The 23,647-nt window shown below is 40.6% G+C and overlaps 3 protein-coding genes and 1 long non-coding RNA gene across 5 annotated transcripts in view; 2 read left to right on the plus strand and 2 right to left on the minus strand.

Moving 5' to 3' along the window:
• Positions 1-1,877: 1,877 nt before the first annotated feature.
• Positions 1,878-5,460, minus strand: arl4aa (ADP-ribosylation factor-like 4aa). 2 transcript variants are annotated; one of them, XM_078252174.1, is made up of 3 exons: positions 5,348-5,460; positions 4,593-4,739; positions 1,878-3,340 (listed from the first exon to the last, which is right to left on the minus strand). In XM_078252174.1, exon 3 carries the CDS (start codon positions 3,237-3,239, stop codon positions 2,637-2,639), a length of 603 nt encoding a protein of 200 aa, XP_078108300.1. In that variant the 5' UTR covers positions 3,240-3,340; positions 4,593-4,739; positions 5,348-5,460; the 3' UTR covers positions 1,878-2,636. The 2 variants fall into 2 exon arrangements, with proteins under 2 accessions (XP_078108300.1, XP_078108301.1); XM_078252175.1 differs by lacking the exon at positions 4,593-4,739.
• On the plus strand, positions 4,669-23,010 carry LOC144519198 (uncharacterized). Its single transcript, XR_013502090.1, has 4 exons — positions 4,669-4,983; positions 6,310-6,366; positions 17,057-17,094; positions 22,924-23,010. It is a non-coding gene; the product is annotated as an uncharacterized LOC144519198 (long non-coding RNA).
• c6h7orf78 (chromosome 6 C7orf78 homolog) lies at positions 7,506-9,363 on the minus strand. Its single transcript, XM_078251735.1, has 4 exons — positions 8,935-9,363; positions 8,431-8,515; positions 8,015-8,157; positions 7,506-7,586 (listed from the first exon to the last, which is right to left on the minus strand). Exons 1-4 carry the CDS (start codon positions 9,361-9,363, stop codon positions 7,506-7,508), a joined length of 738 nt encoding a protein of 245 aa, XP_078107861.1.
• Positions 23,011-23,032: 22 nt separating the features above from the next.
• The window catches only part of vwde (von Willebrand factor D and EGF domains), a 28,916-nt gene continuing 28,301 nt past the window's right edge, over positions 23,033-23,647 (plus strand). The window contains exon 1 of the mRNA XM_078252172.1: positions 23,033-23,114. Coding sequence (XP_078108298.1) covers positions 23,094-23,114 — 21 coding nt within the window. The 5' untranslated portion in view covers positions 23,033-23,093. The remainder of the gene's footprint in view (positions 23,115-23,647) is intronic.

The raw sequence follows: 23,647 nt of genomic DNA on the forward strand, positions 1-23,647 counted from the left end.
TCTAATCCACCTTTCACTGAAGACTTTGCAAGAACAAGGATAAAGGCTGAGATAAAAGATTGGACAGAGGGCGTACTTTCTACATGCAAGAAAAGTGATTATATGATCTAGATAAGTTATTTTGGTTGTTTTACTCGCTATATAATTTTAGACATATTACACTGAGTCAGCAAAAGACAGGTAATAAGCTTTTTGGTTTACAGAGCCAATAACCAACACAAAACCCCCGCGTGAGTGCTGCAGCAGATCAAAGGAAATAGCCTGACGTCCATATAAGGAAGACATAGACAGGACATATTAATTGATTTACACACACACACACACACACACACACACACACACACACACACACACACACACACACACACACACACACACACACACACACAGCTGACCCAGCTTTCAGAGAAAAGGAAGTAGAATCAGGAAAAGTGTGAATATGCCTTTGCCATTTGAGTTTCCTTTCTTGGCAAACAAGTTGGGAAGAGGCACCTGGACCTTCCAACACAAACACATGATTCATCAACTTTTAACAAAAATGGGGCATTCTGGAAATCAACACTCAACCAGGACCAGGCCATTCCTTTTTACTCTCTTTCCATAATGCACCCCCCCCCTGCTTTTTACTATCTGATAAAGCTGTCAAAGCCACACATCACATTTGAATTAATCAGTAAGTATTCCATTGATTTAAATGACATTATATTGGTTCCCTATGAAGTCATACAAATGTGTGAAGATTAGTGCTAAGGACATGTATTTTCTATTTTTGAATCCAGTAGATCCCCTGAGACACAGCACCAAAACCCCACATGAAGGTCACAATTATCACATTTAACTGGAACAGATATTTATATGGTGAGGATGTTTGGCGATTCAGCAGTGTGAGCAGTGCAAATCTGCATCAGTTATTTTAGAAAGCCAGCTGCTGCACTGGTCTGTCTGGCTTTACAGTCATTAATTGTTTCAAAGGAATGGGAGAGCAAATGGCGTTACTGTTAGCATTACTAATGCACTGGCCTACATATCTGCCCATCTCAGTCCAAAAATACTTGGTATTGCCCCTGGCTTCAGTCTCCTGCCCCAGCCTGTTGTACTGGGTCTTGCCTCTAGACTGCCCCGACAACATTTTCAAGTCCTGATGATGGCCTGTCTGTGCTGATTAGTCAAGTAAATTTATTTATCGAGCACATTTAAAACCAAACTAGGCTGAACAAAGCGCTGTACAAAGTAATATGATCTTGTTTATTGTGGATGTTCGTATTCTGCTTCACTGATGTACACCAGCTTAGCTTTTTCTGTGATATTGCAACATCCGATTGATGGCAACGTTACCCGTGTCTGTATAAAGTTAGCTCATTAAGCAAACATGGCAACTCAGCACATATATTTAGTGAGAAATAAAAGCCATGATTAAGTCAGAGCTTTCATTTCAGACAAGAGAGTGCACCTCGCCATCATGTAAATGGTTCTTCAGGTTGTGGGTGTGTTCCTGTGTCAACACAATTTGTTGCGCAAGTTGCTTGAAAAGAAACCGAGGACATTTCCAAAGTGATAATTAGAGCATAGGTTGACTGAGCATGCATTTTGTTTTTTTCAGAAACCCCTTGTATCACATTCACGTGACAGAACTAGTTCTTTAATGTCAGCTATCCAGCGGCTCCACCGGGGAAACTGGTGGTTTAGTGTACGGTTAAAGGGCACACTAACAGATGTTTTCACACATTGCCTGTTATCGTCGCTCCCTACAGATTCAAACAAGCTTCTCCAAGCTCAAGCCGACTGTCACCCAAAGGAATTGCAGGTTACAATCCTGAACTTCTTTGCTTCAAAATGAATGACATTGTGGACATAATAACACCCTCCATTTCACCGTCAACATTGCTCTAAATATGTTTTATTAAGCAAAATGTAATGCATAACCTGTCTAATGACAATGTGGACCAACTACAGTAGCATCTGTTGTATTTTGCCCAAACATTTCTGTAAAATCCAACACAATATGCTCTATTTAAAAAACTGTAAACTTCATACGAAGAAGTAATAACTCTAAAGTGCTTTTAAAAAATGAGAGATATAAGACAGCAAGCAAATTGATAATAATGCTGTAAAGCATGATAATACTTTTCTTTCACAAAGAAAGTCCAGTGTGAAAAATGAACAAGTTACATATAACATATAAAACAGTAAAATAAAACTGATGCATATTTCATTGCCCCTCTGGTGTAATAATGTTCTATCATTTACCAAATAACCCTTCAACTAGTCAAAGCCTTTTCTTAAATTATTTTTGGTAATACTGTTCGGAACAGCCATTCAGAAAACGTACAGCATCCTTAAGTTCTCACCACCACCCTTCCAGACCCCAAACCCTCAGTGCTTTTAAATCCATATAAACTCTTTATCCACACATGTCTGAAACTTTCTCATCTTCATACTGTATTTCTTTAAGTCTTACTTCCTGATCAACAGCATCATCACAAGACCAAGACCTGGAATCCTAAACCTAAATTTTGGACTGATAAAACTCAGCATTTTGAATCTGGACCTGCAGTGGATGCCTGTATCCACCCAGGAGGAGAATACTCTTTGTTTCCTTCACATATAACAGCAGACAAGTCTTTCTCATGACAGGTTTATCTCTTTTTCTTCTGCTGGCGCAGCACCTTTCTCCTTTTAAGGATCATGTCATGGAGTCTGTCCAGACCCTCCCTGAGTCCATCGCCTATGATAGCGCAGGTTGGCTGCAGGTGCCAGGGAGTTGCAGGGCCCAGTTCTTTCAGTGACAGAACTTTCTCAATTTCAGCAAGTCCCAAAGAGTGCCTCAAGTCCTGTTTGTTGGCTACCACCAGCAGGGGTACCCCCTGGTTTTCAGAGGTCTTGGCTATTTTATGGAGCTCCGTCTTGGCCTCCTCCATGCGCTCTGCATCCACGGAGTCCACCACGAATATGATGCCGTCCGTGCATCGCGTGTACGACTTCCACAGGGGGCGTAGCTTCTCCTGGCCACCGACGTCCCAGAAGTGGAACGTCACAGTCCTGTGGCCGCCCAGAGGCACTTTCACCTTCTCCGCATTAAAACCTTTGGTGGGCACCGTGTTCACAAACTCATTGAACTGCAGTCTGTACAGAACGGTGGTCTTCCCTGCAGAGTCCAGGCCGAGAATGGCGATGTGAAACGACTGGAAGAACGGGACGTTGGAGAGGAAGCTAGGTTGTTCTGACAATCCATTCCCCATCTTTCTTCATGAGGAAGGATTGGGGATTTGGGAGATTGTATCCAACTGTCCAGCAATAATCCTTAGAGCTTCCTATATTCCAAAACAATCGCAGCAATAACCTGAAAACAAATACTGCAAATGTTATTCTGGGTAAACACAGGCTTACAAAAGCAGCAGCACTTAAAGCAAGACTATGCATGCAGCTTTGACTTAACAGCTACTGTGGCCACAAGTGGAAATTACAGGATAATGGCACATTTGATTCACCTAAGTACATTATCTTGAGTCTGTCGCTTTAAGGACATTATGATTGGGTGAACTGTAGCACAAGTAGAGAGGAGTCATAAAGTCAACAAATTACTTTATGACTCTGTTACACAACAATAGCTATCTAAAGTTTGCTAACATAAGCCACCATAAGCTATTGGTCATACCAGACCAAGGAAGGCTGGAGCAAAATAAGTGTATTGAATCCAGAGTGCAATTTCTTGCCTGTCAGAAAACAATTGTGTTAGGTTCTCCTTCAAAAAGGTACTTTATCTTGCTTTAAAGCTGCACTTTCATATCAATATATTTTACAATAACAATGGATCAAATCACTATGTGCAGTGTGATAGGTGTCTCTATCACATGATCTGCATGCTCGTGCTAAGTGAGCATTACATCAGCATGCAAAAGAATTCTGACTGAATATGTTGATATAGAAAATGTTAGGGTTGTTTTTCTGCGGCTATCAGACAATTTTCACATGCAACAGTTGAGAGAAATGGGTATTAATGTGGATGATGACCAAAACATATGGGCGTATTCATTTTTTCATGTCACTTCGTCAAAGTCCACAGTGGTGCGTCACTTACTAGAAAACATCTTTTATGACCAGGAAGAGGCTTGTGAGCAATATACTACATCTAATCTGATATCACAACGTCATTATATTGATATATTACCTATTATAGAACCAAAGCATTATTCAATGTACCATGACAGAACATTTCTTTAATTTCAAAGTGACACAAAGAGGAGTTTACAGCCACCTGAAGTCCAAAACAATGTCTTTATAGCCACCATATTGCTCCAAGTTTAATGAATTCATCTCATATGGTATCAACATTCCTACAGAGGCCTGTTTGCTAGTTTTGCTGTAATTTTGATATAATTTAACATCCTTAATTGTATTAAAAAATAGAGTTTAGTGTCCAATGACTCGGTATTTTATCTAGACATACGATTGCACTAAATGTACAGAGGACTGACAACACGGCAGGTGAGCAAATGCATTTTTATGTCAGTGGAGAAAACATTAAACCTAATCCTCTATGAAGAGAAACGCGGTCCTCTCCAGTGTTTTAAAACAGCCTGAATTCAACTCACGGTGTATTTCCGCCTCGTATGTCGGCAACAACGATCGAAAATCCTTCCTCAGATGCGGAGACACCCTCCCTGTCTGTCCTCTATGTCCCAGTGTGGGTCTACCGCTGATGCCACTGCTGTCAGTCTGGACCAACGCCCACACGAACACTGCGGGAGCATGTGATTGGTGCATTTATTCCGTTCTCTGCAAGCTTATTGGCTAACACGGCTGTCAATCACGCGTCTTGCCCGGGAACCAGGATCACCTGTTGCTCCGTCTGTCCGTCACACCACACCATTTCTTACATTTGACATCAATAATTTATCGTTATGGATCCGCAACCAGATTGTAAGTAAGCCGATGTGTTGAAGTCGGCAATATTTATAAAAAACGACTGGAGAGGAAACGAAGGTACATTTAAAAGTTGTGTATCTAGCTATATGTTTTAAAATGTCCAGAAATGCACTTTTTACGTTTTGTTGACGTTGATAATAAATGTTTCGTACCACCAAGTTGCAGATACAGGAGTTTTGACATAAAATCGCGTCCAAGAGCCCAAAATACACTTCTAAATGGCAGCTAGTCTAACATTACAATCTTGAGACTCCATCATTCACAGTATTTAACGTAACGTTAGCCCATATTAAACCATACACGGACATTCAGAGAGCATACGTTATAAACACCCCGCAACGCTAGTGGATAAGCTAGCTTAGTAACGTTAACTTAACTGTAACGTTAAACATTAGCTAATAGCCGTAAAATGTAAACGTACCGTATATTAAGCTCGGAGAGTCGGCGTGTTTTCGCTTTTCTGTCCGTTTGTAGACTAGAGCATGGTGGAGTGAGAGTGAACGAGAGAGAGTGTGTGTGTGTGTGTGTGTGTGTGTGTGTGTGTGTGTGTGTGAGAGAGAGAGAGAAACAGCGCCGCCCCATTCATCCGCGTGTTTTTGTTCAAAATGATTGGCCAGAGGCAGGAAAGGCACCACGCCAGAGACGGTTTAGAACCACCGCGCTCACTACAGCCCATCATGCATGAAGGAAAACAAACACAAACTGACCCTCTAGCAACTAGTTTACATAACCTGTCTCTTTTTCTTGAGTTTTGTAGTTCACAATCGGTTGTTTATTTTCACACAGTGACAGGGAATATAACACAAAACATTGTCCAGTGGTGGAAAAATGACTCAGATTCCAGTACCAAAACAACAATGCAGTGTTTATATACAGTCTATGGTTAGAAGTAGCACAACACTGTGAAAATACACTGTTACCATTAAAAGTCTTACATTCAAGTTTTAAAGGTCCAAAAGTATTAACAGCAAAATGTACATAAAGCATTACAGTAAAATAACTTGTTGGGCAGAATTCTCCCTTTCAATTTATAGTTATATTATTAAATACATCATATTGTTACAATATTATTACTGATGCATAAGCTGTTTAGTTTGCATATGGTCCAGTTCATGTTGGCCATGCTCAAAATCTCTGAAAATCTTTTAAAAATTAAAGAAATCATATCATGTAAAGTAAGCAAATGAGCTAAAACGTTTCAGTATTTTGATTTATGTTTATTATAGTTTTTGTTTATATGTTTTGTGTGTTTAGTTAGTCCTGTTCTAAATTTGTATAGTTTCCTTTTTTAAAGGATTTATTGGACAGACTACATTTTTTTTTCTGAGATTCCAAGTACACTTCTTTTGACTTTTGGCTATTTTTCATATTTTTCCTGTATAGATTTTTTAACAACTGCCTTCAGACTTTTGCACGGTCCTGTAAAGAACAAAGACATGTGTAAGTAAAATCTTTATTAGCCATGCAGCAATAATAATTTTTTTTTTTCATGCAATGAAATTTTATTACGTTGTTCAGTATTGCAAATGATAACGGGGGATTAGAATATGAAAAAAACATGGCAGTCTGTGAGTCATGTGGTTTAGTGCAGTCACTGATATTCTTTTCATTTTAAATTTAGTCTGCGAGTTATGCACAAGGTCACAGATGACTCGTTAAACGCACAAGTGCAGCTATTTCAGATATGCTTCAGACATGTGCAGGCTTTGCGTGTTTATAATTCTTGGGGTGCCAAATGAGCAGCTGTTAGTGGACCAGGGGGCTGGGATTGTCTCCACACAGCTCTTAACTGACCGTTCCCCAATATGTGAAATACCTATGTTTTTTTCACAGCCACATGCACTAACATGCACGTGCAACCGGACTGGCTATCAAAACAAAGAACAAAAAAAAAAACTCGGATTACAACACACACAGACACACACACACACACACACACACACACACACACACACACACACACACACACACAAACACACAGGGAGTGTGACTTAATGTTGTGCTCAGGACGCCATTACTCCACTATATCTTTACATCACAAATATTAGTTTGCTGCTATATTAATGTTCTGAATGACGAGTACAGCCCCTTTAAAGCTACATGAATCTCTGAATATGTCGGTGCTATTTGGTCCTTTTCGGTTTATTTTCTGCTCTCGTCTTTGTTACATTACCGTACTGTAACTTCTACAGTAGAGATAATGTTCATATATTTCACTTAAACTGTAAAGTAAAACTAATCCAATCCTTGGAAGATAGTAACAACTCATTACAAATTAAAAAATGACCACAATATGCTTTGGAAAATGGCTGTAAGCAATGTGTGCTTTCATTTGACATAGATCTGAATTGTACTAAAAGGCCAAAACATGTATTATTATTATTATTGAAATAGGCTTTTGTTTTTTTATTATTTGTTCCCTAAAGCTTATTTTTTTAACTATCAAAACTTGTTAAGTTTAATTCCTTTTACATCCCTATTGTATTGACTGTTTGTTAAAATGTTATGCTTATGCACCGTTTAAAGAAACCCAAATATGTGCATGTAAAAAATGTTTTTTAAAAAGAGAAAGTTATAATCTATTTTTTCCACGATCTTGAGAGTTTCTCCTCCACGCGTTCCAAGAATGCGCTGTACGCTCCTCTTCTTCGTCGGTGTCTCTGTAAAGCAGCAGTCAATGTCAGCATTAAAACAGGTGTAACTCCAAACTGTCCAAACTATTATTACTATTATTACTGTAAATCATATAGAGTAAGACATAATGTAAAATACAACCGGTAGCTTCAGTCAAGCGATGTAAATCAAACAAGATGTTTTCCCACTTTTCCTATAATTCACATAAAGCACCAGAAACCACATGGTGTGTTGGTTGAAGTCATTATTTGGCCAAATGTAGATTTTTGTTTTCTTAGTATACAAACTTGCAGAGGAAAAATGCAGGGAAGTAAAAACTACAATAGTGAGTATAGAAGTACAAAGTTGCACACAATGGAGTACTTGAGGAAATGTATTTAGCACTCCATGTGACTGACAAAATTGAATATAGCAGTGGTTCTTTATGTAGATATGACGCCAACACATTACTGACAGTATAGGAAGCTGATTTTGGAGGCCAGAGCAGCTGAGGGAGTATGAGCCTCGCATCCCACTTTGGCTCTGCAGGTTTATACGTGTCCATCGATGTCTTGGTGTCCTTTGAACTTAAGTCGGACTCAGCTCTAGTGGTCCGGACTGGAAAAGAAAATATATTTACTCATTCAGTCATTTGTGCCGACAATGGCATTTGAAAATGTCAATAAAAAAAGGCCTTTGACTGAATGAGATATGTTCTGTCTTACTTCAGTACAGGCCTTTATTTGTTTCAGTACATACATGAATACAAAATGCATTTGTTTCAATAAATGGTAGGGACACAAATGGAAACATTCAGAATACTAACAGAAGTCAGAGTTTCAGCCAAAATGAACTCAGAAAAGGACAAAAAGATGAAGTTAATTCACTTACCGATGTCCAAGTGTTTTAATTTCAAATTCAGGTTACCAGGATCTCTCTCATATGTAGTAACTATGTCTGGAAGGTCTTCATTGAGCTGAAATCAGTGATACAAATCAAAGAGTTCATTTTCTTTTACTTTTGTGTTTATCGCCATCTTGAGGTGAAATCTAACATTACAAACTACAGAGATCTTTGTGTCACTCTGTACATGTACTCTGCCTGCCTTTCTTGCAGGGCTTCAAAATGAACTTTTTCGTCCACCAGCCAAATAGCTAGCGAATGTTCAAATTTAGCAGCCACCCAATAGATGACCATTGTTTTTTTTGGCTAGTGGGTAAAGCAAATCTACCAGCCACTTGCATATTTCACCAGCATTTGGCTGGTAAATGGTGCTAATGTTGAACCCTGCTTTCTCCTATTCGGCCTGTGTGTTCATCAGCATGTTGTGTGCATACACATGACAAACATACAGAAGAAGGGTTGAAAGCACATTTTGTGTTTGCAGACACTTACTGGTCTGAAGTTATGTGGTTTGGGATTCTTGTAAGGCCCAGAAAGGTACTTCCCAGTCTTGACAAACATCAGCTCAGATTCCAGAACATCAGGAGGCCTGTATGATGTGATGAACTTTGGAGACTCTTCCCTCTGGTAACTCTCATGTAAAACATTTGGTAGAAATATTCCAGTTCTCCTCTTTGTTTCACTTGGTTGAGGTAGATTTGAATGCGTCTTTCTTTCTTTCTTCTGAGGCACTGACAGAGATCTGTACAGTTTAAGAGAGAAATCTGGTGGCTTGATGCTCCGCACATCGCTGTGGCTCTCACTCTCGGGGAGTGTGAACCATTTGCTTCTTGCAAAAGAGAGACGCTGACTTGCAGAGAATTGGATTTTTTCTTCCAAGCTGACTGAGGACACTGGATGCAACAAACAGTTTGGAGCCATTTCGATTTGTTGATGGGACGAATAAGGTATCTGCTTACCGTGAAACCCCTGACCAGTCTAAGTTTAAATCCACAGAGTTTGAGGTTGTTGTACTGTTTGTTTGTATGTCAGGAACACAGTGGTAGCCGCAGAGAAAGTAGCAGACAATGGCACAAGGGTTGATTACAGACACAACACATAAAAAGTGCTGCTTGGTAACGAGCGCCTTCAGTCTTCTTAACAAAAAGAATTAAGTGAAGTGGGCTAAGCTCAGTAGGACATTCAACAAAAACAGGAACGTAGCAACGGTGCAAACAAAGTGCCTTCTGAATAGTAGAAATCATGGCATCTTGAAATCCTTGTACTCTACCAATCTCCCTTAAAGATTTACTGTTGCCGGTAGAATATTCATTTACTGTACATATGCAGTAGATTGTGTGTATGTTAAATCTTTATTTCTGTTTTGAAGAGAAAAATCTTTACATTAAGTTTCACATTTACAAATCAGCAGTTTGGAGACTCAACTTTGATAATGTTCTTACTGTAGAATGAAAATGGTTCATGTTTTACACAGTCCCATTGTAGGGAGTCATATTCAGTTTACGGTACGATTGAAATTACACAGGCGATGTATGTATGGCACCTCTTAACAACAAGGCAATTCAAAGTGCTTTACATAAGGCATAAAAGGCATTAAGAAAAGATCTAAAAGGAACGCAGGACAATATGTAAAGACATAAATGTTTTTGTTTTTTAAAGAGTAAAACGAAATAGGAGATACAAAATAAGATACACATGTAGAACATCTGAAACATGACAAGGGGCCCCAATTAGACATAACTAACCACTGTTTTAATTTTTAACAACGCAATGTGTTTTATTATCTCATAATGTTTCTTTATGTAAAATAATAATCTGAGTTACTAGTAATTAGATTAGATTCTACTTTATTGTCATTGTGCAGAGTACGAATACAAAGACAACGAAATGCAGTTTGCGTCCAACCAGAAGTGCAAAAAAGCAGAAAAGTGCAATGTGATATTCAAGTATAGACAGGTGGTGCATAGGCAGGACAAGAAATATATTGCAGTGTTATAAGAGCAGAATAAATATGGCTATGTAATATGAACAGTGTATGAACAACATGTACAGATATGTGCAATGTAGTAGCAGTGACATAATAGTAGTAAGAATAATATAGATATATGCAGTGTATTAGCAGAATATATAATAGGAAAAACAGAATAAATATGGATATTCTGTATGAACCATATAGACAGATATGTGCAGTATGTACAGCTATGTGCAGTATGTTAACATTATAAGAGTAGTAAGAATAAATGTATGTGCAGGATGAATAATATGAAGAGCAGTAGAATATGGCTATGTATAGGTATAATTACAGTATGTACATTTGTAAATAAATAAATGGAACAGTATGGGTGGGAAAGGGTAGTGCAAATTGTCCGGGGGGGGGATGTCACCGGGATGCAGAGCTAGAGTTCAGTAGGGTGACAGCCGCAGGAAAGAAGCTTCCTCTGAACCTGCTGGTTCGGTGCGGAGAGACCTGAAACGCCACCAGGAGGGGAGTGGGGTGAACAGTCTGGGTTGGGGTGGGAACAGTCTTCGATGATGGTGCGCGCCTTACGCAAGCATCGCTTGCCCTGGATGGGCCTCGATGAAGGGGAGTGAGGAACTTGTGATGCGTTGGGCAGTTTTCACCACCCTCTGCAGTGCTGTCAAATACAAAAGTAGTGGAGTAAAAAGTCCTCCAAGTAATTTTATGTAATCTCCAAGTAATATAAAATGGAAATACTGATATACTGTTATAAATACCTCAAAACTGTACTCAAGTACAGTACTTGAGTATATGTAGGTAATTATTTCCCATCACAATTGTGTGAATTTGTAATGTCAGGATAATTCCACCAGATGGCAGTATATCATTCAGGTGGTGGCAGTCAGCTCATACCAGAGATGTTCACAAGTCATTTTTTGGAAGTCCAAGTCGAGTCTCAAGTCTTTGAGCTCGAGTTCAAGTCAAGTCTCAAGTTTTTTGCAACAAGTCCAAGTCAAGTCTCAAGTCTCTGGCCTTCTGATCTGTCCCTAACACTGTATTGTTAAATCTTATGAATTCAAAGCATGTCCTGTAGCTACCATCCATACAGTAGCCCTACACTATCAAAATCAGTTGTAGGATAACTTTATGGGGTCTACTGCAATGCAATCTGAAGAAACACAAATTAAGAACTCTGTTTCAATTTCATAACTGTATTTTTCAACATTGTAGTATCTGCACCAAAGAATACATGTTTGTCTGTGTTACTAACTGGCTGTAAAGCCCAACCTCATCATGCATTACATTTTTCAGTTTTCAAAGTTTAAGGGAAACATCTGTATTGAAAGTTAATACACCAACCATGGTGCAAACATGTGAGAACTGATTCTTTCCGTATTGCTATTTAACAACAACCTGGTGAAATATTAACCTAAGTCTGTCACTATCATATAGATACAACTTTAAATATACAATTTGCCTGTTCCCAGCATTAGCACAACACTTTGCTATGGTTAGCTTGTTACCTGTGACGATATATGCTAAATTTAACGTCTCTTTCACATTAGCAAGTGACTGACCTATCTGGGTGCGTTTTGAGATGCCTGATGAAGTTCGACGTTGTTGATCCGGCATCATTTATCTTGGTGCCACACACCTTGCATGTAGCTGTTAGCTTACTGCCACTGTTTACCAAGTTATTGAAAGCAAAAGTAATGACAAAAGGCACAACTCCGGGAGGACTTGGTGTCGCCATCGTCAATGCATTTTTTGATATATGAGTGCGCGCACACAGGCATAGTGCATGCGTTACGTTGTACATTAATGGCAAAGGGCAGGGGACATGCACCTCGTCATACGTTTCCCCAACATATATGCGCCAATAAAAGAAAATAGAAATACATGAATGAATTTAGATTTAAAAAGCAATAATTGCATGAAAACAGGTTGTTGACGTGTCTCGAAGCTCAAGTCCGAGTCAAGTCTGAAGTCTTTTGGGTTGAGTCGCAAGTCAAGTCTGAAGTCAGCTGTTTGTGCGACTTAAGTGCGACTCGAGTCCGAGTCTCAGACTCGAGTCCCCATCTCTGGCTCATACATTGATGATATGAGGGATTGCTATAATTATTTTTAACAGAAGCAGATGTCACTCCCGTTAGTAATTCATTTGCTTTTCTATACTGTATTTGTTAAGTTCCGACTGAGGCAAGACTGAGAAAGTAGGATTCAGTCCATGGTGAGTCATGTAGACTGGGAAGACACATGACTTTAAATGAATTTGAGAGGACTGTCCCTAACTCAGTGTACTTTACCAACATCATGAATGCTTACAGTATGCACTCTCGAGCAGCAGGCCAGGACTTAGCATGTAGAGATGATGCTTCTTCCAGATTCATGGAACAGAACACTGTTTGATGTCTATAATCGGACATTTTTACTGACTAAACCTCCAAGAAAAGACAGGGAAATAGTCCAGAAAGGAGCTCAGTTTGTATTGATTAGAATATCTGGCCTCATATTCAGTATATCTATATCTATATACAGTATATCTGACTGTATTTTTTTTATATTAACAATGGGTCAAATGAACAAAATTCAGCAGTTCCTTTCAAATCTATTGAGCTTTGTTTTTATAGCATATCTCAGGTAATTGTTTTGGTTTTCCACCCCACAACTTTATTTGATTCCCTCAGTGCTCTCCTTAGTGTTGTTTCCAGTTGTTTATCTGCCCACAAGTGGAAAAGAAAATCAGTAAATGCTGCTTTAAAAATAAAGGTTACAGAAAAAGACATGAGCAGACATATAAAGTACAGTAAAATACACAGATACAGCATCACCAGCATTATTTTACTACATTTGGGGATACATTTGGAATTAAAAAACACTAAAATAATGTCATATGGAGTCAAAGTCTTGAAGGTGTTGATTGCTGAGGGGGAAGTAATATGTTACAAGTTATTGTAACATATTACAGTTAGCCTAAGTATCATTGTAAAACTTGCTCTCTCTCTTGGTCGCTGTATTAGGCCAAATATGTTATGAGAGGTCATTACAGAAGAAAACCAGTTACATCAGAGGTCATAGCCAGGGGCGTTGGACTGGGGGGGGGGCCCTCATGTGAGGAGGGCCCAAAAAGATGCTAGAATGAATAGCTGTGGATGCGGGGAGGGGCCCATAGAAAATGCCTTTCTACATGGCCCAGAATTTTGTGCTACGCCCCTGGTCATTGCTGTGATTTACAAGAGCCAGACAGTGAGCAGAGGAGCTCCCTTTATGTTAACACTGATCTGTATGCAGCAGAGTTGTTCCAGACAGTCACATTGTTTGCAAAGACTCCGACAGCTGACAAAGGCAACAGGAAACTCGAGCTGAGACCAAACAGCATGCCTGTGAAGGAGCTGACCTTGCTGCCCCTGGTAAACCAGGTGCTGCCACCTTCAGAGGCTCCTCTGGACCTCTGGCCCCCCAGCTCTGTGTCTGAAAAACACCTACCATTGTACGCAGTGACATTTACAGCCACTGTGCAGTCAGTGGCTCAGCTGAAACAACTACAGGAGCCTGTTGTCAGCGCTGCTGTTGCCTCTGCCTTTCAGGGGCCTCAGAGATGTCTACATGTCATTCTGACAACTTGATGGAGCCTAATTGCACTCAGACACTCAGAGCAAAACTTTCACCACAAATCATGCTGTAACATACAGAAGCTTGCTAATCATGGCTATGTAGCTGCTGAAGGAAATAGAAACCAGCTGAAACTGATTATCCAAGACTAAGCTGAGGAAACTACAGATCTTCCTCCTTCCCAATGACTGACTGTGGGTCAGGACCTCCATCTGTTTTTACTGTTGTTTGAGCGCCGTCTATCACTGAGGCATAAGCAGATTTTCGCTTTGTGCCTTCAGATCAGACGCTCTTCCATCCCTTTTCTTCTTTACTTTCATTTTTGGCTTAGACAGAGCAGAAGGTATACTGTAAATCAATTAAATGTAATAAATCATAAAATGTCATGAATGTGGACTAATCTCACACATGCGTCGTTTCATGATATAGTGCCTTTATTTTCTTTTACCGTGCACCTTTTCCCTTAACTTCCACATCCACTTGAACTTCCATAAGGGATTCCCTATTTCCAGAGTTTAAAATAGTCCCAAAACCATTAAAGCATGAATGTAAACATTATGAAAAGACAATAGCACAGATCATCATACAGTTTTGGTTTTAATTTAAAGTTAAAATGACATCCAATTTGGTTTTACATGAGAGATAACTGTGTTTTGTGTTTTCTTTCACTCGTTTGAGGTGGGCTAGGACAGGTTTGGAAGAGGTGATGTCACATATTACTGTTTTTTTTATCAAAAATTGACATTTGAATCAAAATGGAAGAGGCGATGTCACATATTACTGTTTTTTTTATCAAAAATTGACATTTGAATCAAAATGGAAGAGGCGATGTCACATATTACTGTTTTTTAATCAAAAATTGACATTTGAATCAAAATGCACTAACAGTTGTGTGGTTGATTACTTATATTGCCAGCAATCAAAACTGATCAAACTAGTCCTGATGAAGCGGACTAGCTGAGTTTTTAAAGTCATTGAATTCTACCGATACAACTGTTTGTGTAGATCTCTTCATATTCTGGGGGGAAATAGCTCTTGTCATGACACAGCTGCTCTGAGGTCACATTTGTCCTCTACAGTAACAAGACACAGAGCAGCATGGACCAATTACAAACCCACACTCAGCAATTCTCACATCTAATTTGCTCTCCACAGGTGGAAAGTACACATATCAATCCTTAAACACTGCACAACTCTGAGGTATCCTATACTGTTACTTTACTTGGGTATTTCCATTTGGATAAACTTTATACTTATCTATCACTAACTCTCAGAGCTGACAGCTCAAGTTACGAGTTACTTTGTCATAAGCTTGATTCATGGTTCTGCTGAGGCTCCACGCAGAGCTTTCGCTGTAGCCTACGTAAGTGACCAGAAGTTTATACTTGTGCATTGGTGTGTGTGTCGAACCGGCATGTGTGTGTGTGTGTGTGTGTGTGTGTGTGTGTGTGTGTGTGTGTGTGTGGGGTAGAGTGCGGGAGAAGTGAGAGGGTGACGGTGATTAGCTTCGGAGCGAGTAGCGACTCTAGAATCATAGTGAGAGAAACAAAGTGTCTCCCCTGTGCTTTCTGACCACGGTGGGAAATCTATAGCAGGAAAAGTGAACCCTCTCCTTGACTTCATGTTGTTTATGGAGAAGGAGAACCACGAAATGAGTCGGGGGAAATGCAACGCTGCCAAGACACGACGTGCGTCGCAGCGACGTATTGTTACATTTTTCGAGAGGTGCACGTCAGGCTACGGCGTAGGTCCGTGTCTCCACGTACCTAAAGGCTGTTTTATGCTTTTGCGTCAACTCCACACCGTAGCTACGCCGTCGCTCCTACAGCGTCGTGACCCTTTCTGAGTTCTGCGTCCGGGTTACTTTGCATTTCACCGCCATAATGCAAGGGGGTGTGTGTGGCGGTGTCGCCTGTGTCTGTGTCGCTCGCCACCGAAACGGTACTCAGAATGGTAAACCCCATAGACTGTCGTGCTAAAATATTAATCTTATTTGTTTGGCCTTTTCTTGCTTAGATTTTGCAAAAAGTATCGAGAAATAGACACAGTAAAATCCATTGACCTAGTTACTATAACCAGAAAATAAGTCTGAGGTTATTTGCGAGGTGTCTGCCAGCCAGTTTATGTCATGTTAGCGAGCAAACTTTAGCACAACTGCCCACAAAGTACTGCTTGCTGGCGAGGTGCTAATTTCAAAACGTTACTGACATATAGACACTTTATAAACGGATAACCCTGTCATTGTAACCAAATATGTCTGAGTTTATTTGCAAAGCTTATGTCAGTGAACTAGCATGTTGCTACTCCCCACAGCAGGCTGCTTGAAACACAGACTATCAACACACAGGACGAGTTGACCAATCACAGTCCTTGTGGTCTGCGTCGCCTTGACGCGAAGTGACAAATATTTGGAGGTGCACGTCGAGCTACGGCGGAGGGCTCAGAGGGGGGTTCGCGGCGACGCAGAGGGGTCTGCGGATGTACGCCGTCGATTCGTCGCAGAAGCATAAATGAACCTTAAGAAAGTAGCCACGGCGTAGATTTTATGCAGAAGTGTAAATCACGCTTTAGTCTTTCCATCTTTGCTTTATTTTATTTTTCATCCTTTCTTTCCTTCTTTGCTTCGAGTCTTTCTGCTTTCCTTCTTCTTTTCTTCATCCTCTCCTATGTCTGTCTCTGTCTTCCATAATTTATTTCCTTCATCAGCTGATCTGGAAGCTGAAAATGTAAAACTAAGCCAAACTGAGAGTGATATGGGTTCAACTTTCTCCATCGTACCACCTGAATGTTTTACATTAACTTTTACCGCCACTTCTTCCACCCCTGTTGTTGCCAAAACATTGTGCACGTGTTAGCCAAGACGCAAGCTGAGGGATGATTACATGTTGTTCCAAATCTTCTCCACAGGGGCCCAAAGGAAGTAGGAAAGCCCATCGCCCCAAAGAGCTAAAAAAGAAAAAAGTCTCAGTCTCAGGTGGGCTGTAAATACCTGTGCTGAATTATTCATTTCAACTGATGTTTTTATTTTTTATTTTCATGCAGATGATGGAGCGAGAAACAAGAGTGAGGAAGGCAAAAAGGTAAAACTGGGAAAGAGTGTTCATCTTTAGACTTTTAGAACATGGTTATGGACCGGGGTTTATGGCTGATCTATCTGTGCTTAAATCATTCTTCTGTGCTTTTCTGCTCCTTGTGTCCACTTGAAGTCTTTTAAGTTGTACAATCAGTTTTCCTTTCAGTAGTGGAGGTCAAGGTAATTATATTCAGTTTGCATTTCCTGCATCATTTAGCTGATGTCACATTTCCCAGGGGACACTGCAGTGCCGCCATTTCTCCCACGTCTGAATAACTGATTATAATAAGAGCAAATTTCGCAGAATGAGCTCATGTATGTAGATTAAAGTATCAAACGAGGCAATTATCCCCATTTATTTCCCACAATTTTTTTACAACTTGAAGGCTAAATCTCATGCATGTCATGCACTGTTTATATGTCTCTTGATGTAGATGTTTTCCATCCGGGAGGCAGTTTAAGATTTAACTGCTGGTTGTGTAAGTGGAGGCATAAGCAGACGGGAGTGGGTTTTTACTTGATGGCTATTCCAGGCTCTGAGCAGGTTCGATGGTCCAGGAGATTTATGAGGGAGGGGTTATATTCCTCCTCAACCTGGGAGTCGAACAGACCAACCAAGACAGTCAGGCACCTCAATGTTGCACCGGGAGAAGACCGTCTACAACCTGCACAGCTGGCAGATTCCCTTTGGTTCTCTCTAGACCTGCAGAAATAATGGTCCAAAGGTTTATTCATCGTTAATCACAGAATATTGTCTTACTGACTTTATTGAAACTTCACAGTTTACTTAAACCATCCACTTTATTTCAAAAATGGTTCTCCTGCTGATATCCTGCTGATAAAAAATCCTTAGTCTGACTGAAAAATGACACTACAGCACAGTCTCAACTTCTACATCGGAGTGGATTATCCTGTTTGAACAAGCAAAATCAGCTCAAACAGCAAATAATCAGCAGCTTAATCAATGATGAAAATAATTGTTAGTTTTAGCCCTAAATTGTTGTAACATGCAACACATTTGAAATAAAATCTGGATTCCTGTTGTTAATTGACTGTATGCTTTTAACAATTTGAAGTTTGCATGGGAGACACTACCTCATCTATGGTTTCTCTTACCATATTAGGATATAACTATTCAAACTAACACACATTTGTGTTCATCTTCTTTCAACACCCCTGCCACTGCAAAAATACCTCCAGAATTTACAGTTAATCACACAAATTGAGCTATCACTTCCTCTGTTTCTTATTTCCTCTTCTAAAGAGATCGGTTTCTTGTCCTTGACAGAATAATCAGCCTCAGCACCTCAGCTCCTGCCAGTGAAACTTTATATCTGAGTAGCACAGCTGATGTTAAAGCCTGAGAATGGAAACGAGCAGTATGGAAAGGACCTGACTGTGATATCTGTCTTATCCAAAATCCCACTCTTTGGCTGAAGCCCTTTCCCTGAAAAATGTAGCATGTGGGCCATCTGTTTTAGTGGTTTGGAGTGTTGACTTATAAAGTGTAACTGGCTGGCCAGTAGTGAACTTCCATGATTAGATGATCAGTCTGTTTTCCCCCCTTTAGAAATGGAGAAAACATTGCATAGCGGTAGCTCAGTCCGTAGGGTTGAGTTGGGAACCGGAGGGTTTCCGGTTCAATTCCCCATACAGCCCAAAGTACTGAGTGTGGACTGGTAGCTGTACATGTGCCAGTTCACCTCCTGGGCACTGCCAAGGTGCTCTTGAGCAAGGCACAGAACCCTCCCCCCCCCCAACTGCTTGGGGCGTCTGTCGCAGCCCCCTCACTCTGATAGCTCTCCATTTGTACATGTACAGTATAGGTCCTGAACATGTGTGTATATTTTAGGCCTGTGTGTAATGTGTGTTCTAACAACAAAGTAAAAAAATTGTAATTTCCTACCGGGGATCATTCAATTATTATTATTATTATTAAAATAGCATAAAATACTCAAGTAAAGGAAGTATGGCTAAATTGTACTGAAGTACAGTACTTGTTGAGTAAATGTACTTAGTTACATTACAGCAAAAGCTGAATCTTTTCTAGTGATGATACTCGTGCTGCAGCTCAGGGGCAGAGGTGTGGAGCTTTGGGTCCTGAGAAGGTGTACTACCGCTGATGCCCCTCCTAACACACTATGAAGCTGCAGCCTGCAGCAGTCTGTGGGCAGCCAGCCGCTGCAGTCCGGCGTCTCGGATCAGCCGACAGCCTCTCCATTCACTCCAACCAGAAGTGACAGTAACAAACCTCAAATAGCCTACAACCTCCTTAGTTCCTCCGGCTTCACTTGTTTTGGTTCGGATAACGGAAACGACGGCTATACGCTCCTGTTAATGCTCCGAGCAGACAGAAAGGATTTTCGGTAAAACGGTGCCAGTGCTCGCACTGTTTGGTTGGCAAAGTCGCGCGCTGGACGCGGCGGGACGATGAGACTTGAAACCGTTTTTAAACTTCTTCCGTGCGTTGTGTTTTTACTTCCTAACGCAATGCACGCTCAAACAGGTAAGCTCACCCGTCTTAGTAATTCACAAAAACCGAGTGTGACTTTTTAAATTTAATGAGCACACATCTTGTTAAACTACTCTCTGCCGTCTTCCTCAGTAAGAAAAATAACAATTTACAAACCAAAAATGGGATTAAAAATCTAACGTAATCACTGTATACCAAAGAGCTCAAAGTCCCCAGATTCTTCTGGTAGTTTTGGCTAAAAAGAAGCGGACACCATCTCATCCGTCATGTAGCCTAACTGTCATCCAAGGCCACATACCTCCAAGTCTCATGGTCAGAGTGTTATGTCTCTCGGGCAGCTGGCTCTGACAGGCACACAGGATGTGGATTCTCAGAGTTCCTGTCCAAACTGATCAGGACTGAAGCAACCAGGTGTTTGAGAATGAAGGGTGTCTATTGGGAGCTTTGACAGCCTCCTGTCGTCTCCTTCAGCAGCTCGTCTGCCTGTCACCGCTGTCAGGCTATCATCTTTCACTTCAGGGCTAGATGGTGACTTTTTGGTTCTTTTTCTTCCTCATTGCCCTCACTTTTGTGGCCATATGGCTTTATGATCATGTTTGAACTTCTATGGTCACACGCTATAAACCTTAATCCTCTCTCTCTCTCTCTCTCTTTGACCTCATTAGTCACCTGTGTTCACTTCCTGATGTTGAGCCTTCCATGATGGGGTTATTTTGTTTTGTATTACCTCAACCAATCAGTAGCGGCCGGCGACTTTTACTGTATGTCCCGCTAACATTTTCGTGCGACATATAAGCTGCAGTAGCTGTTGCTATGAGCATAAATCTTAAGGTTTTTCACATTGTTCAAATACATGTTGATTTTCTGTAGGTACAAACTGTTCAGCTGCATCAATTTCAACTTGTCACCATTCGTCTGTTGCTGTTTTTTCATGAATGTAGCTAGGCAGCTAGCTATGCAGAAAGATGACCCAAGCCCAATTTCCACAGGGCCCTCGGCATGTTAATTCAGCCACGTTAATGAGATTTCATCAATCTTGATGATCCTCTCTTACTGATTCTTGCAGCCTCTGTACACTCTCAGTTTCAGCCATGGAAATGGATCATTACATGTGGTCACAACAAAACACTGCAGTGTCATGTTCAGAGCTTGCCTTGACATCTTCCTTTGCAAAAGTTTGAAAGATGTTCCAGTTTTATGTTATTGGTGCTTCTAATGACCCCAAAGCACTCAAACTGTGTGTTTAAGAGTCAGCCTTTAACCTGCTGACCTTAACTTTCTCTGTAGCAGTTTCAGGACTTCCTTCCACTCAAGCAACGTTTTAAAGTCTTTTATTTAGTGAAATACAATCAGGATTTACTTTGAATGATCCAAAGAAATAGTTGGTCTCCTGCTTTAGATTCACATTCAACCTCAAACTGACAAGATTTTTTGAAGTTTTCTTAACATGCTTATTGTAAGCAAAATGAATGATGTTTCCAACTAGGGCTGCACGATATTAGGAAAATATCTAATTACAATTATTTTGACTGATATTGCGATTGCGATATGATTCACGATACTGGAGGGAATGATCATTTTTGTATCACTATTCTCATTTTCATTGAAAAAAAAGATGTGAAGGATTTGCGAGGATCTGTACCAAACGGAACAAAAAGACCACAATACCTTATTTTAGAATGGTTTGACACATATTTTGCCTTTAACAAATATTGCGCCCCCCTGCGATTTGGCTATCGCACTAGTTCATATTGCGATTTCGATAATATTGCGATTCATTTTTACCACAAGCTGATGAATACCAAGTACATCCTCCCTTTATGTTACAACTCATGTGAAACCATCCGCAGTCACATCATGCCTATCATCTGCAGAAAACTTTGCTGCAGTGCACAGAAGCTGGCGGCTACTTCTTGGTTACAGCTTGGATCTTTCTTTGTCTCTCCTTTCACTTTTGTTGCCATATGCTTTTATGGTCTACATTCAGGCCACTGCCAAATGAGTTGATACATAGCTAATTAAGCCTATCAGCTTAACAAAACTCCCTCTGTATTTCTCAGTATGGCTATGTTAACAAAATGGTGTCGTCCGGCAACTTTCGAGCGCAAAAGCTTGCGTGAACATAATGACCTCTTCTGAAGAGTCCATCGTGTTTTTTTTAATCCTCTGTGTCCTCCTTGGCTACAAGCAACTGCGTGGAGGAAGGGTGGAGGTGGTGTGTGATCACCAGGGGCTTGCGTCATGTGGATGTTCCGACAGTGTTGTTGTGTTAGAATTCCTCATGGGGGAGTCATAAACTACGCTCTATAGCTTTACGCCTCTCTCTCTTTTGACCTCCTTAGTCACCTGTGTTCAAAGATGTTGAGGGTAAAATATCACTCTTCCCTAATTTCCCATAGCCATTTTTTTCAGAGGTCTGGAAACACGCTCGTGTGTCACTTTGTGCCGTTACCAACTCTCGAAACGCCTAAAATTCTCTGGTTTTGCTCCTTCAGCTAATTACCGTTTCGTTTCACTTCAATCAGCCTACTTCAATTTGGTTTTGTGTCGTTATGATTTTGTCTTATAAAGGAACAGTTCTCTCTCTATAAGGAGCCAACCCGTTGTCATCCATCCTACAGTATTAAGACCCAGACTGACCTTTCCTGGACCTGCTCCAGGACACCGTTGTATTGAACGTTACTCTAGTAGATTGGCTCATGGCATGTCTTCTGTTGGCCAGATGGATTTTGAAGAGGTCAAAACTCCCTGAAGAAGACCACTGATGACCCTCATTGGTCTCAAAATAAAGTTGTTCTTTATACTTCAAGTGTTGCTGGAGTTTTGACCTCTTCAGAATTGTTCCCTTACCTAATGGATCTTTGAAGTAGGTGGAGTTGTTCAGAAATCCCTACCCTATCACTGTGAAATGCTCCTAAAATAATTTACCCATTTGTCATGTCTTCTTAATATTTGGTAGTGTTGTAATTGCCGATTGTGTTATATTTAGCTCTACTCCTGTTCACATCATATTTTCCTTTGCTGTCAGTCAGTCAGTTTCTTCTATGCAAAATCATTTTAGTCATATCCAGTAACTGTATTCATAGCCTAAAAACTATAAAAGCATGCACTCTCTCTCTCATGTCATTCATTTGTTTAGTCTCAGAGCATTTCATGCTTTGTGTGCAAACCTCAACACTGAGCAGCACCAGATCTTTTTACTTACTAGTTTTGAAATTCAATTTGAAATGTTTATCTTGCATGCAGACCAGCTGGACGGAGGATGTCCACAATTCACTATTTGTCCTGCAGAAAGCCTTCCATACATCTGACACTCTTGGTGTACATCCAGTGCTCACGTTGTCTCTCTGGCTGGACTTGCAGTGCCCCTTCCAGAGTGTGCACCGGGCGGGTACTCCATCCTCCAGGACCCCTACCGCAGCACTACCTTCAGCTCCAGCTGGTTGCAGCAGTCGGCCCTGCATGACTTCATCTGCGACCACTCCCTCACTCCGGGCTGGTACCAGTTTCAGATCTTTGACAAGCCAGCCAGCATGCCCACCCAGTGTGTAGAGGTAAATGATCTGCATGTGTTGAGTAATCTTTGTCATTAATGGACCATTCCAGTCTAGTCTACAGCAAATCATGTCTACTTTACATCACAGCTAATCCATAATACTGTGATTTAGTTTGGATGTATTTGTTCTATCTTCCCAAACAACCCTTGATCTCCATTCATTTGAGTATGTTATAAAAATCAATTAGCGTGTGTGCAAGCATGAATACATTTGCACTTGTGTACACATACAGTTATCCGTGTGTGTGTGTGTGCATAATATTTATGAAGGAAAGTGCAAGGAGAGCTGGAATGTGTCTTATTTCCTGCGGGTGTTCTGCTGTGATGAGCCTGCAGGATCCATCTGAAGTGTCAGCCTCCCTCTGCCTTCCCAGGGCATCACTGCTCTCCCTGGGTGATAAATATCCACAGGAGTGGGCAGAGGAAGAAAGAATGGATCGCTGTGAACACGTGTTACATAATAACATGCAATGTCTTTATGATGATGGTGCATAAATGGCTAGATTTGTCATACAAAGGATTTTTTTTTTT

Source organism: Sander vitreus, chromosome 6 (genome assembly GCF_031162955.1).
Source record: "Sander vitreus isolate 19-12246 chromosome 6, sanVit1, whole genome shotgun sequence".
Classification (NCBI taxonomy): Eukaryota; Metazoa; Chordata; class Actinopteri; order Perciformes; family Percidae; genus Sander; species Sander vitreus.

Excerpts from the sequence above, each read along its gene's own strand:
- c6h7orf78 (XM_078251735.1), bottom strand. The coding sequence starts at position 9,363 with ATGGCTCCAAACTGTTTGTTGCATCCAGTGTCCTCAGTCAGCTTGGAA. Across the intron at positions 8,158-8,430 it reads ATTAAAACACTTGGACATCG|TCCGGACCACTAGAGCTGAG; the intron begins GTAAGTGAATTA and ends TTTCTTTTCCAG. Across the intron at positions 7,587-8,014 it reads CAAAATCAGCTTCCTATACT|AGACACCGACGAAGAAGAGG; the intron begins GTCAGTAATGTG and ends GCTGCTTTACAG.
- arl4aa (XM_078252175.1), bottom strand. The coding sequence starts at position 3,239 with ATGGGGAATGGATTGTCAGAACAACCTAGCTTCCTCTCCAACGTCCCG.